This window comes from Carettochelys insculpta, chromosome 6 (assembly GCF_033958435.1).
Source record: "Carettochelys insculpta isolate YL-2023 chromosome 6, ASM3395843v1, whole genome shotgun sequence".
Taxonomy (NCBI): domain Eukaryota; kingdom Metazoa; phylum Chordata; order Testudines; family Carettochelyidae; genus Carettochelys; species Carettochelys insculpta.
The window spans coordinates 34,173,167-34,188,155 of NC_134142.1; the positions used below are offsets into that span (position 1 = coordinate 34,173,167).

The 14,989-nt window shown below is 44.7% G+C and overlaps 1 protein-coding gene across 3 annotated transcripts in view; it reads left to right on the forward strand.

Annotated features, from left to right (window-relative positions):
- EML5 (EMAP like 5) overlaps positions 1 to 14,989 on the forward strand; it is a 270,650-nt gene that overhangs the window by 131,655 nt on the left and 124,006 nt on the right. For all 3 annotated transcript variants that reach the window (XM_074998770.1, XM_074998769.1, XM_074998768.1), the window contains exons 18-19: positions 9,824 to 10,026; positions 10,783 to 10,894. In XM_074998770.1, the coding sequence (XP_074854871.1) occupies positions 9,824 to 10,026; positions 10,783 to 10,894 (315 nt within the window). The remainder of the gene's footprint in view (positions 1 to 9,823; positions 10,027 to 10,782; positions 10,895 to 14,989) is intronic.

Here is a 14,989-nt window from a genome sequence, read left to right on the forward strand (position 1 = left end):
ATGGTCTTTGAAATGATAACCTCCTTTGCTGAAGAAAATTACTGTGTTGACAGGACCTCCAAATACTCAGTCATCAGCAGTAGTTCTGAAAATACATTGGTTCAGGTGAATCCTTCCCATTCATTTTAAGATTTCTCCTTAAGAGCTATAGAACGTTTTACTGTGAGGACAACAGTCACCGTAATCATCTCAGTCACGGACTGCCCAAGCATTAGCCAGGTTGAACCCAGGCCACAGTAGGCTACTGCTTAATAAAGTTATTAAAATGCTGAAAGGCTGCTGCTGAGAAGATTAATTCTTGTTTGAGTAATGTCCCAGTGGGAGCTCCACTGTAAGTTCAGCGGCACACCCTGCCCTTGGGATTGGAGATCTTCACCAGTGGTGCCCGTCAGACCATACATGTGCTCCTCCCTTCTTTTGTGCCGTGAACAGGACACATACATAGTTGTGCTATCTGGCCATCCTCCAGTTCCTTCTCTTCCCCTTTTGGTCTGCGTTGGAATCCACAGTAGAGCCCAATTCTCCTTTATCCCTCATTAGAATAGTGTCTTACTGTCACTTTTAGTGTGGTTCCTTTCCTCTATCAGAAAACAAAATAGTATCACTTTTATTGTTCCCTCATCAGTTAGGTTTTCATTTCCCTGCTTTTCACCCTTCCTGACCAAGAAGCTCTTTTTCCTCACTGATATGCCAGGATCGCCCAGGTGAAAGAGGTGCATCTCTTGCTGTAATTGCCTTCTCAGTAACGGATGGCCACCCACAGTATGGTGTTTGCTGTCTGAAAAAGGAACACATCCCACAAAATTGTTCCCACTGTCACAACTTCAATGCCAGGGCCAGAAAAGACTGGATCGCTTTCTTATTTCTTCTCATGTGGAATCGCTGCATCCAGCATCAAACCCAGGCCTGGACGTTTTCCCTGTGCAGCTTTTATGCTGTGCCGGCACATCCACAAACCTCATTCCCCATTTACCTCTATGATGGGGTCTGCAACTGAAATAGCGAGAAGAGCCATTTTTTTCGTATTCGGTTACATAATCAATACTTCAGGAGCCTCAATGCATGTGAATACGAGACAGTCCTTAATAAATATATTAAAAATAATAAATTACATCAAACTGCACTTTTTGTAACCCCTATTTTTAGAACAGCGCACAAGGATTTGTACCAGTTAAAAAGCTGTTACCCCCATCCCCAAGATTTACCACTCATCCCGCAAACCTGCCACCATCTCCAGGCTTAACCCCTTCAGCCCCAGACCACACACCCCCTTCTCCAGGTTTAACCTGCCTCAGAACATGAGCTACATGTGCTGCCACTGCTCCTTCATGTCTGCCTCCCCACCTCCACTTCTTCCCATGCCGCTGCCTCATCAACGCAGCTCTGGCAGGCTCAGCTGCCCCTCCGACTGCTCTCCTGCAGGCTTTCCCCACATCCATGGTGGGCTGCTACCTACTGCACAGGCTTTCTCCTCCAGGGCTCCCTGCCCTGCTGACTGATGTCTGCAGGGATCCCTGCTGCAGCTGACTGCTCAGCAGCTCTGGAGCTGCCACTGCTTACACAAAAAAACTAAATTCAGTTGGTTTTAACAGTGGGAACAATCTGGCCGTTAAAACAACTGAATTTAGTTTTTTTGTTTAAGCAGTGGCAGCCTCTGGAGCCACAAGAGGAGTCAGTGGCAGCAGCGCTCAGAGCCACAAGTGGGTCCTCAAAGAGCCGCATGCAGCTCCAAAACCATGGGTTGCCAGCCTCTGCTGAAAAGGATGTCATCTCCTTCTCACTAACAAGAAGAAACGGATTCTCTCTTCTCACTCTGAAGCACAGCTCACCAGAACACCTTCCCTTCTGAGGTCAGTTGTCTCAATATCATCTGAGGGGCTCTGTTTGGGTACTTCCAGGACTAGCATGAAACTGCAGTTGCAGGATCCTTGCCAGACAGACTTACAGCTACCATCTCTGGGCTCCGGGGACCAAGACAGACTTCAAGAGCTATGGCACTGACCAAACCAAAGCCAGCAGTACTCTTCTCAGCACAGCAGAAGCACTTGACACAGATCAAATCCTGAGCACCACAAAGAGTGCCAGCACCAACCAGCTCCTGGGCACGGACAAAGCTGCAGGCGCTGAACAAGTCTTCAGCACCATCTGCTGGTCATTTTGGAGAATGGATCTCTCCTTGGGCAGCAAGTCATTCATGGGTACTGATGCTCCTTCCTCTTTCCCAGAAACAGGTGTGAAGTAAAGACCTGCTTTTATCTGCCATCCTGAGTCACGTCTGTGCAGATATATCTTCCCCCCATTTCCACCACCCTCTCTGTAATTGTAACATTCCTCCCCTTGTCTCCTGAGAATGGCAGCCGCTTCCCCAATGAGGAGGAGGAGGAGGAGGAGGAAGAGGAGAGTGCACTCCATTGCATACTATTATTCAAGACAGGACTCAACAATTTCCTCTACATATTCTCATTATTCTAAGTCCACATCCAGATGATAATACTGGTATGGAGTACTCTGTCTGTAACTGTGCATTCCATTCCCTCTACATTAGCCGTATGGGGACCCAGGGGTCATGTACAGGGCACAATTAGGGAAGCCTCCCATGGATCAAAGCCAGAGACCTACACCTCTCCTTCTTCCTATTGATCTCTCAAACACCAGAGGTGGAACCTCTCATATTACTGGATGAGGAGGAGGAAGCTCCACCAACATTATATTTGTTTTCTTCCCTCAGTGAGGCTGCCATTCCACTACACTCTACTGCTGCTTCTGAATTCAGGCACATTCAAAAACTATTACGCAAGATTGCAGTCTCCCTCCTGATTCCTTTGAAGGAAGAAAACAATCATCAGCATAAATTGCTTGATGTCCTACAAACATCTGCCTCTAAAATTGCCCTACGGATCAGCAAGGTTCTTTTCAGTTCTGAACAAGTGTTCTGGCAGACCACAGCATCCCGCAGACAAGCAGACCAAAATAATATGATCCTGCAAAATTTATGGAGTTTGTTTTCTGACATCCCACCCTAAATCCTCTAGTAGTTAATGTGGTGCAAAAGAAAGGGCAACAACTGTCCACTTTGATCTATCCAGCAGGGCAGACACTGTAAATACTTAGGTTTATTTGTACACGTGACTTATTCATTTGCCACACTCCAATTTTATCTAATTAGCAGGCTCTTATGACCAAGTACAACTACCTCAAATACTACAGAATAGAAAGAGTCTGCTACTACCTTCTTGAATCCAAGAAAGAACAATTCTAGGTGCTTATATCTGAGAGACACCTCTTGGCCTGTACAGCCCAAGAAGGCTGTACAGATATGACCACCCACTTTATTGCTACTTCCATGATCATGAGGTTTGCGTCATGGCTATACCTCTTGTGCTTTCCAAAGGAGGTGCAAACAACAGTTGAAGACTGACCTTTGGAGGGGCTCCAACTATTCACAGATCATAAGGTTGATTTCTTACACTCCTTTTAATACTCCCAAGCTGCTGTCCACTCCCTCAGTATCCTCTGCAATCCTGGCCACCAGAGTACACTACTCGGTGGCACTGTGACACTCAAAGCCTATAACAAAAGCCCCTTATCAGATGTAGATAGATCACTCCTCAAGGAGCTACCTCTTACACACCTGCAGCCAAACAACAATTTTGAAGATGTGGGCAACCCTCAAAAAGCCTTCCTCTTTTCCAGTCATATCAAGCATCTTCAACATCCAACCAGTTTGGTGACTGATTAGCTCTTTTCTTTCTATCATGGAGGCTAAGCACCTGTGGCTATGTCTACACTACAGCATAAAGTTGATTTTAAGGCACTTAGATTGATTTTACAGCGTGACTGTCTTCACTGCAAATACCATTAGGTCAATTTTAAGGAGCGCTAAAGTCAACATTCTTGCATCAACCATTCGATGAAGCTTAACACCAAATTCAAATTTAAAAGATCAGATTAAAGCTAGTGTGGAAACAGCCTTACTTTAAATTGATCTTATTGGCATCCAGAGGTGCCCCACAGGCAGCCCACAGTGCCCTACCTGTGCATGTTCTGTCTGCTTCCATCTCCTCTGCTCTCCAGGTGTTCAGGAAATAGGAAACAGGAAGCCTGGCATTTAGAATTAATTTCTTTATGATCAGCGTGGCCATCATATCTAGCCATGAAAGAGAGGCCCAGCATGGAGCCATCAGGAAATCCACAGTCTGCCCCACCACACCATGTGGCTGCTTGACTGTTGGGACCAGACAGTGGCACATCAGACAGTGGGGTGTCATGTCCTGCCCTGCATGGGGTGAAGGCTTCTTCCCTGCACAGGAAGTAGCAGGAGAGGTTGAGAAAGTTCTTTTCTATGCTTCACATTTGTGTGGGGCACCTCCAAGGCACCATGAAGTCAGGGGTCTAGCCCCCACTGTACCATGTGGCTAACACCCTGCACCAGCACCATGTGGCTGGTGGGCCAGCCCTGGCCCCACCACGCTGTGGAGAGGGTCATGCTTGTAGGAGTGACTGAGAAAGTTCTTTTCTGTGCTTCACATTTGTACAGGGCAGGCCTCCACCCCCACAGGTGCCATGCAGCTGCCATGCTAGCCCCTGCCTCACCACACCACATGGCTAGCCCTTGCCCCACCACAACATATGCCCGCTGTGCAGCGTGGACCACGCTTCTAGACAGCGGCATGTCCTGGCCTGCATGGAGTGAACACTTCTGTGCTCCACATTTCCTGATGGCTCACCGAGCACTGGGGGGCTGGTTCCCCACACAGCAAAGATTTTTGGGGGCTGGCTGGCCCTTGGAAGGTGACACGTGCAGGTGGGGTTGGCTCCTCTGGTGGGAAGTATTTTCAGGGGCTGTTGCCTGAGGGATGGCTAATAAGACACCAGGTGACTGTGCCATGTCAACAGGAGACTCAGCTCATCCCTGCCAGCTTAGTTGGAGGGCTGACACCTCCAGCGAGGTACACAAGTAATAGAACAATGTCAACAGGTTACAGAGGGCATGGGGGGCTAGCCCTACAGAGGACAGGTGAATTTTCTGGGCTGGCCTCCCCGCCTAATAAAAAGCCAGGGGACTGCACCATGTCAAAAGGAGCCTCAGCTTACCCTGCCAGTTTAGTTGGGGGTCCGGCCCCCAGGCACTCTTATTTTTGGGGCTGATCCCCTCACCTAGGCACACAAGTGATAGAGCAAGGTCAACTGTTACATGGGGGCTAGTGCCACAGAGGGCAGCATGAATTTTCTGGGCACCCCCCCACCAGTAAGAAACCAGGTGACTGGACCATATTAACAGGAGTCTCACCTCACCCCTGCCAGCTTAGTAGGGGACAAGCCCCTGGCCACACCTATTTTTGGGGCTGCCTCACTCACGCCCCTGTTTATGCTCACCACTCCAGAACTCTCCCTTCCCAAAGTGTGTAGCTTGGGGGAGGCACAATCTCAGCGATGGCCTGTTTGCTGCATTTTAACCAGGGAAAATTGAGGTACCTGTTGATATGATTCCCTCCCTTCCTTTTTGCCTGTGATCTGTTATTAATCCGTGGTTATCGTAAACATGTGGAATTGAAGATTCCTGCCTTGTGAAAGGTGTTCTTTCATCGAGGAAACACCAAGGTACCTGTTGACATGTCACAGTCAGCTGGAGCATATGTGCTGTAGCCTGTGGGATTGACAGTTCCCTGCCATGCTGCCTTCTGAAAGTTGTTCTTTCACTGGGGTGGGGGGCGGGTGGTGGAACTGAGATACCTGTTGACATGATTCTCTCTCTACCTTTCTGCGTGTGATCTGTTTTTAATCCACTGTTATTGTAAACATGTGGGATTGAAGGTTCCCTGCCTTGTGAAAGATGTTTTTTCACCAGGGGAACTTTGAGGTGACTGTTGATATGGCACAGTCAACTGTGTGCTCACAGAGCACATTTTCGAAGAGTGCTTCAGCTTCTGAAGCCCACCACCTGTTTGGCTTTCTTTCCCTTGGGATTCCCTACTTTTCTTCTCCATGAATGATGTTGTCTTTCGCTGTTCACATGGATCCAGATTCTTTCAGTGTTTGGTGTTCTTTCACTGGTGGAAAACTGTTTGTGCAACCTGTTCACAGTCATGGTTTTCTTTCCCCTGGGATTCCCTACTTTTTCTTTCTTTCCTTCTGAAAAATGGCCATTTACTTTCCATGGGAGGAGAATGAGGGCACTGTGGTCTGGGAAGATGGCAGTGAGTGCTCTCAGGACACATTTGTTGTTAAGGTCTGTAACGTGGACAACTCAAACAATTTCTCTCATCGGGGAAAGAGACTTCTGAAAAATGGCCATTTGTTTTCAAAGGAGGAGAATGAGGGAAATGAAATGTGGGAAGATGACATCACACAACCACAACCACTTGCAGGGCGTTTTTTTCCCATAGAGCACCAGCAAAAAGCCCAGAATGCAATGGGACTAAGGGATAGGTTCCCACAATTCACTGCTGCAGCAGTCTAACTTTGGCAATTTAGTGGGGGCACACTAAGTTGATTTTGTGGGGAGGTGTGGATACTCAGCTTCAGTTTTATAAAATCCAGTGTTACAAAGTTGAGTCTAATAAATTCGACTTGATTTCACAGTGTGGATGTAGCCCCAGGCATATGGGTTCTAGAGGTCTAGTATCTAAGGATATTCCATACCTTCATATCCAGCCCCTCCCACCTCCTTCTCCATCCCTCTTCAAGGACGTTTCTCATAAATCCATTGTATGAGAATAAATAAATCATCTGAAGCTAGGAGCCATAGAACTGGTCCTTTCCCAATACAAAGGAGAGGGTTTCCACTCCCATTTTTTTTCTGATCCAGAAGAAATCTGGTGGCTGATGGCCAATCCTGGACCTTCAAAAATTTAAACAAATTTGCCAAACTGCAACATTTCAGGAAGGTTATCTTCTCCACCATTATCCCAGCTCTGGAACAGGCGGGCTGGTTCTTTGCCCTTGACCTATGCGATGCATATTTCTCTTTCATGATACACCAGACCCACAGATAGTTTCCCATTTGCCATGGGTTCCAACCATTATCGATACATGGTACTTGCCTTTAGGACTATCAAAAAAGCCTCTTGTGTGTGCTCACAAGTCCTTGTGGTAGTTCTTCTTACCTAAGTAAATAATGGCCATCATCTTTCCATAACTGAACAACTGTCTTCTCAAGGTTTCATCCAAAGATGATATGCTTTGCACTGTCTGCATCTCAGTGGACCTTTTTACAAATCTAGGCCTATGCATGAACTTGGAGAAGTCTGCTTTAACACCCATCCAAAACCTGGAATTCATTGGTCCACAACTAGATGCCATACATTCCAGATCCTTTCTTCTACCTGTCAGATTCTTGACTATTGTGGATCTTGTATCCAAGGTATGAGCCTGTCCTCAGTTCTCTGCCAGAATGTATCATCAGCTACTAGGACACATGACAACCACCATGTTCATGGCAAAGCACAAATGGTTACACGTTATATCTTCAGGTGTTGCTCCATACAACATATATCTTTCACTGACACAGCACCCACAAAGATCTAGTAAACACTGTTCAAGAACATGTGTGTCAGATTTCCTTTCCTTTTGCTGGCACCGTCTATGATTCTAACAACTGGCTCCTTTTTCATCATTTAGAGGGTGTACCTTCATAGTCATACAGTGCAGGGCAGCAGGTTTTTAATCAAATCCACCTTGTTGATATTTCCCCCCACTGAGTGCACGTTGCAGCATCCAAATCATGATAGACAATATAGTTTGCATTTTTACATCAATGGGCAAGGCAGAGCAAGGTCCCTCTCTTTATACTTGGAGGCACTGAAGTTAGAGATCTGAGGTGTCCAACATAACATCACCATCTCAGCCACCTACCTCTTTGGATAGTGAACTCATTGAGCAGAAGATTCTCCTGTAATCACAGTTGAGAACTGGATACATGAATCCTTCATCTCATCTTCAGCCACTGTGGATTCCCCAACCTAGATTTTTTGCCACACCCCAAAATGCCCAGTACCCTCAGTTCTGCTCAAGAGTGGGACTGGGACATGGATCTCTGCAAGATGCATTCCTCATCATGTGGGATGCACCACTGCTCTATATCTTCCCTCTTTTCCTCTTTTTCTTCTGCATACTTTACAAGAATTAGGGGATTGAGCCATGTTATTCATATAGCTCCAACCTGTCCATGGCAGGTCTGGTGTACTTATCTCTTTTGCATGATAGTATGCTGACTGATCTCCCTCCATCCAAATCCATGACACGTTTCACAGTTTGCAGGTTACAGCCTCACTCGCAATCCACATATACACCACCATGAAGCCTGTCTCCATCTTGGTTCTGGGATTTGGAAATAATCCATTCTGATGCAGTTAGACAGATAGTCTTGAATAGCAGATGTGGCATGACTAGATGAATTTAACTTCACAAATGGACTAAGTTCCAATGCTGGTGTGAAACCCATCAAGTGAATGCAAAAAGGTGCTACACTACTGCTTATCCTACAGTATATTTTACATCTTAAATGATCAAGGGTATCTGCGAGCTCCCTTCCTATGCATTTGCCAGTCATTGCCACTTTTCACTACAACATAGACAGCCATCCTATCTTCACACATTCACTGACAAAATATTTCCTGAAGAGTCTTCAAAATATTTATCCCTGAATGCAGGATCTGACCCCGGGTTCTTATTCTCACTCTTGCTAGATTTCCATTTGAACCAATGGCAATGTATTTCTATGCTTGCTTATCAGTGACAACCACCTTTCTTGTCCCTATCACTTCTGTCTGATGGTTGGCAAAATTGGACCCTTATGCCATATCTCCCTACACACTTTTTCATTAACAGTGCACATGGTGGCAGTATCATGTAGATGGTGTAGAGACAGTAATAGTTAAGATGATTTATAGTGAATATAAGCAGTGAGCTATAGGTCAGTCCTGTTATATTCAAGTCAATATCCACTGTTGAAACTAGAGCTGGAACCAGTGGACCTGAGACCACATGATATTGGAAGTGTTTGGAGGGAAATCTTAATCAGTGTCAAGTGCTGGCAAATAGATCTAGAGGCTTTGTTGCTGAAGATATAGCACGGTACTTTGACAATATAAAGGCCCTAATTCTTAGTCTGTTAGGTGGCATTGTTGTCTCCAGTTTGAAATTACTCTGAGACTTTTGTGAAAAATCATATCAGATTTTCATTGTCAGACAGGTCACGAGATACTGGAAATTGGCATCCTGACATACAGAAACGATGTCATTTACATTTTAGATGCTTTTAAAATATATTGGTAATAACATTTCTGTCACTTGTAGGCCAGTGTGGGATACCATACCAATGCACATTTTAAAGCTGAAGTTCTGAAATGACTTTCCTCCAAAATTATAATGTGAAAAGAATGTGCTGATAGGGTTTTAAGTTTTTACATCAGAGAAAAATGGTCATTCCAAACTTATTCCATCAAAATCTTCATACCATGCAATCATAGAGAATTAGTCTGTATTTAGGCTGTCTGTCTCTCACTCCCTCTCTCATGCACACGTGTGAAGACATTCCCTCTGATATATCTGTATGTAAGTTTACATGTGTGTGTATAAATTCAAGTTGTGATTCAAATAGCATGTAAAATTAATTTCTACAAATTAGATGCGGTCTTTTTTCTTCAAAGGTGCCAAAAAGTCGGGGTGGGTTAGAAGCAATGATTTAAGAAGAACCATCAATGTATGTTTATTTTAAGGCTAGAGGAAAACAGATTTATTATTCTGGATAGATTGCCCTGTACATTCTTTTGATCTTAATAGTTATCCAAGCATTTGATTGTATGTTTTTATTCTAAACCAGGGGGAGGACTGATTGGGAGAAAAGGCTGCATAGGTGCAATGGGAAAAAGTGATACAATGATGTGTGTGGTATATGGCTGGACTGAAGAGATGGCATTCTCTGGAACTTCCACGGGTGATGTGTGTATCTGGAGAGATTTGTTTCTCATCAAAACTGTCAAAGCACATGATGGTCCAGTATTTAGCATGCATGCATTAGAGAAAGTAAGTGAATAATTTGGATTTTAAATGACACATAGTTTAGATTAATAAGAATCTCTTTGTGGCTTGGCCTAACATGAATGCAGTGTATTACCATAGAATTGGAGTTCAGGATTTTAGATGCTCTCCGAACTCTCAAGTCAGCAGGAAGAGAGAGCGCTGCATTTCGCTAGTAGGAGTATGTGCATTGTGTCATTATATTACAGTGACTTCTCTCAGGGTGTGTCTACACTTGCATTCCTCTTTCGAAAGAGACATGCAAATGAAGGAAATCAAAAATGCAAATGAGGTGCAGATTTGTGTATCTGGCACCTCATTTGCATATTCCTATTTTGAAAGAGCCTCTTTTGAAAGAAGAAAAGCAGTGTAGACGCTGCTCCTTTGAAAGTAAACCCTGTCTTCGAAAGAGTACTTGTTCTCTTGAGTGTGTCATTACTTGGGACTTTAAAAAGCAGACTAGACAAAGCACTAATAATGCATGATAGAGTATTATACAGTGTTGGCAGAAAGGGAAGATCTTTTCCATCTCTAATTTCAGTGATTCTGTGATTTTACAGCTACAGTATTATGTACTAAATGTATCAGAGAGGTAGCCATTAGTCTATAAGGTGCCGCAAGACTTTTTGTTGTTCTCTCTGTACTAAATGTAGTTAGTATTGGCATAAGTATTATAAAAGTAAAGATAATCTTTTTAAAAAAATACTAAATTATCTACTGATGACAGTCTATGAACTAATCCTATTATACTTTTTGGGACAGGGATTTGTAACTGGTGGAAAAGATGGGGTAGTGGCTCTCTGGGATGACACCTTTGAACGCTGTCTCAAAACCTATGCCATCAAACGAGCTGCTTTGGCCCCTGGCTCTAAAGGTGATTTTACAGTACATCAAACCTCTCTATTTTATTTTGCCTTTAAACAGTGTCTTTAGTAAGCTTTTTCTTCTAAGTTATCAAGTTTTCTGGGAGTACAAATTGAAAAGAAAAAGTTATATTTAAAAACTATTGTTGATTCTATTTAAAGCAGACTTCTACTCTGAAAAATGACTAAGTAAAAATAGCATTTTCTAGCTTCACCATATATCCTTCATTTGTGTATTCTGTCTTATCTGTGTTCTTTAATGATGATAATGATGCTTTTTATGCTTGTTAGGATTAGGACCAATCCATCCATGAAGCAGTGAATGTGTATAATAAAAACAGAAATTTTTACTAAGTCTCATTCAGTTTCTCCAGATCTGAAGAAGTGAGTCTGTCCCACAAAAGCTCATCACCTAATAAATTATTTTAAGTTGCTATGCAACTGATTCTTTGTTTTGCTAGGTTACAGACTAACACAGCTGCCTCTCTGTTACTATTCAGTTTCACTTGTTCACATCCAGGATGGAAAACTTGTTGTATAGAATCTTACTAGTGAGAATACATCAGAAACGAAGACTCTAGTTTAACACTGATCAGAAGTTGAGTTTGCAAGACTAATCAAGAAGGGAAAATACTTTTATGTGTGAACTGAACATATTTGTAAGTCATTGAGGATGAACACTTACTACAATTATGACATTTTGAATATGAGCCACAGAGATCAATGACAATATTACATTTGTCCTGAAAGATATTATAGCCTTAGCCTAGTGCCAATTTATGGTCTGAAGAGAAAATCTGTGCATCCTTATAGAGGCAGCTCTGCAGCCAGAGAGAGCCTCATCAGACCTGTTTCCAAGCACCTCTTCCTTGGCATATAGTGCTCCCTCACTGAGCTGTACACTGGCACCATCCCAGGACACGGGGCCTCAGTAACATGCCCATGCGTCAACCATTCAGAGCTCAAGAAGGCACAAGTCCCAGTCCTCCGTGTCTATTAAGAAGAAGAGGCATGAGTGGGGTAGGTCCACTGTCTCCAAGTGCAAGGAGAAGGTGCTGGTGGGACCTGGAGCAAGGCGAACCAGCACATTCGCAGCATTCAGCTGAACACGTGTCAGCTCCTGTGAGATAGTCAAGTCCACACCCTCAGTTGTCTCCTGCCAGCGATAGGGATCTCCATCTCTCTTCCACCCTGAGCAGGTCTTTAGAGCGGTTTAGATGCTGCAGCAAGTCATGCATCATTTTCATTGCCTAGGAGGGAGTCCTCACCTAGTCATGTAGCCCCCATCTCGTGGCAAGCCTGCCATGCTGTCCAGATCCTCAATGCTGGCTCTCAACACTGTTCGAATGACACTGCACTGGACACCTTCATAATGTGCTGTGCTCACACAAACACCGGCAGGCACAGCTCCTCCATGGTCATCAGCGCTGGAGACTTGAAAGTCAGAGTCAGACTCCTTTCAATAGAGTATCAGCAGGACTAGGAGTGCGAGATCCTCCTCCTAGAGAAGACTGCTCCACATCTGCGAGGTGGCCAACCTAGTGGCAGCCAACTCTGCAGTGGCCATTATGGACTCCGTGAGCTTACCATGTAAGCCGGGGCAGTTCATTCAATACCATTCGAGGCTGCCCATAGTCATCTTGGCATTGTTTGTACCTTAAGTACTGAGAGTGGTCCTATCAGCATCTCTAGGAGCACCTCCACTGGAACTGTCATCAGCACCAAGAGCAATGGCATCGACTGTGCCATCTGCTGGACTACCAATGTAAAGGACTCCAGCACCAGTACCGATTGTCACCAGTGCCAACGTCCCATTGTTTACCCCCATCCAAAGTATCGATTCCGCTAGCACCAATTCCCGTCTTTCTGGTGCTGACTCTGTGCACTATGCCACCAATACCAGCGCTGGGACCTTATTCACAGGGGTTTGGACTCAGAGATCCCTCAGGAGCTGAGGACATGGATTACCCTTCCCAGAGTGGGTTACCATCATCCTTCTTGCCAGATGAGGCACTGGCCAGCACTTCTACCTCTCCTGTCCTGGAGGACAATAAAACCCTGCAACAGCTTCTATGTAGCCTGGCCCACGGATTGGGTGTCCAGGCCAAAGAGGTAGTGGGGGGGGACTGACCCCATGGTAGACATACCGTCTTTGTCTGCCCCAATTCATGTGGCCATATCCTTTATCAAGAGCATAGCTGATGTGGCAAAGACTGTATGGCAGACCCTAGCCTCAGCACCTCCTACAGCTAAGTACAATGAGAGGAGTTACTTCACATCATCATCTGTTCATGAGTACTTGCATGCCCATCCACCTCCTGATTCTTTGGTGGTCAATGCAGCAAATGACAGGGAGCGACCGTGATATCAGGAGTCCTTCCCTAAAAGTAGAGACACCAAACGTTTTGATCTTTATGGGAGGAAGGTTTATTCCACTGGTGCCTACAGCTGAGGATTTTAAATCAACAAGCCTTAGTTCGTAGGTACTTACACTATAATACATCGTACTCTCTGTGAAGTTCTCTGAACTCATCCTGCAGGACTCCAAGACAGAGTTTGTGGCCCTGGTGGACGAGGACAGGTTGATCTTGAGGGCATCCCCACAAATGTCCTTGGATGCTGCAGATGCAGCTACAAGAGTCATGGCTTCCAGCATATCTCTGAGGAGAAGGGCTTGGCTGCAGGTTTTGGGCCTTCCTTAAGAGGTCCAGCAAACAATTTGAGACCTCCTATTCAAAGGCCCATCCCTCTTCTCCAAAAAGATGGACAAGAGGCTCCATACTATAAAGGACTGGAAGGCAACCTGGAGGTCCATGGGCCTTCATATGCTTGCCACCCAACACAGGCATTTTGCATGTCATCTACCACCTTACCCGTACCATCAGCAGCCTAGGGAACCCCAAAGTTAGAGGAGTAGGCATGGACAGGGCTCTGGCCACCAGGAGCCTTCCTTATTCCCCAAAGAGGCCTTTTGAAGGTGCAGTCAAGAACGTCATACCATTTCCTTATCTGGATCCTTCCTGCCCTACTTTTTTTATTCTGCCTGTCCCCTTTTTACCATGCTTGGTCATAACTAACATCAAAGGATTTCCTTGTGGTTTGTATCATACATTAAGGAGTTCTATAAGCTGGCAGGGGTCCTCCACCATGTATTTGAGCTCTCTGCACAAGGGCCAAGGCTTCATCAACAGTCTTCCTGGCTCATGTTTCCGTTCAGGAGATTTGTAAGACAGCCATCTGGTCCTTTGTTCATAACTTTGCTGCCCACTCTGCAATCACTCAGTAGGCAAGAGATCAAAACAAAAATCAGTCAAGTAGCACTTTAAAGACTAGCAAAATAATTTATTAGGTGAGCTTTCATGGGATAGGCCCACTTCTTCAGACCTGTCTGTCCCATGAAAGCTCACCTAATAAATTATTTTGCTAGTCTTTAAAGTGCTACTTGACTGCTTTTTGTTTTGATAGTATATAAACTAGCATGGCTCCCTCTCTGTTACTAGGCAAGAGATGATAATGTTGTCGCTAGAGCAATGCTCCATTTGTTTCAGAAGTCTGACCCCGCCACCTAATGTCAGCTTGGTATTCACCTAACTTGGAATGCACATGAAAAATCACTTGAAGAATTAAAAATGATTACTTAACCTCTGTAACTTGTTCTTCGAGATATGTTGTTCATGTCCATTACAAAACCCTCCCACCTTCCCCTCTGTTCTAGTAGCTGGCAAAAAAATGAACTGAGTGGGAGAGGGGGGTTGGTGGTGCCAATATTGGACACCATAAAGGTGCCACTCCAGGGTGTGCCACACCAACCCAATGGCTGCCTACTAGAGGAAAAATCTTCTAGCAACCAGTCACTCATGCACACATGAACCTAACTTGGAATGGACATGAACAACACAGCTTGAAGAACATTTACAGGGGTAAGTAACCATCTTTTCCTATAAACTCTGTATAGTGTCATCACCCCTCCTGAGTCAGCAGGTTGATTTGGAACTAATCATTGCTTCCACAGACCTCAAGGGACTACTATGCTATAGAAATGAGGATAGATTTTTTTCTTTAAATGAGAGTTTCCACTCTGAAAATACTAAATATGGCACCAGAGT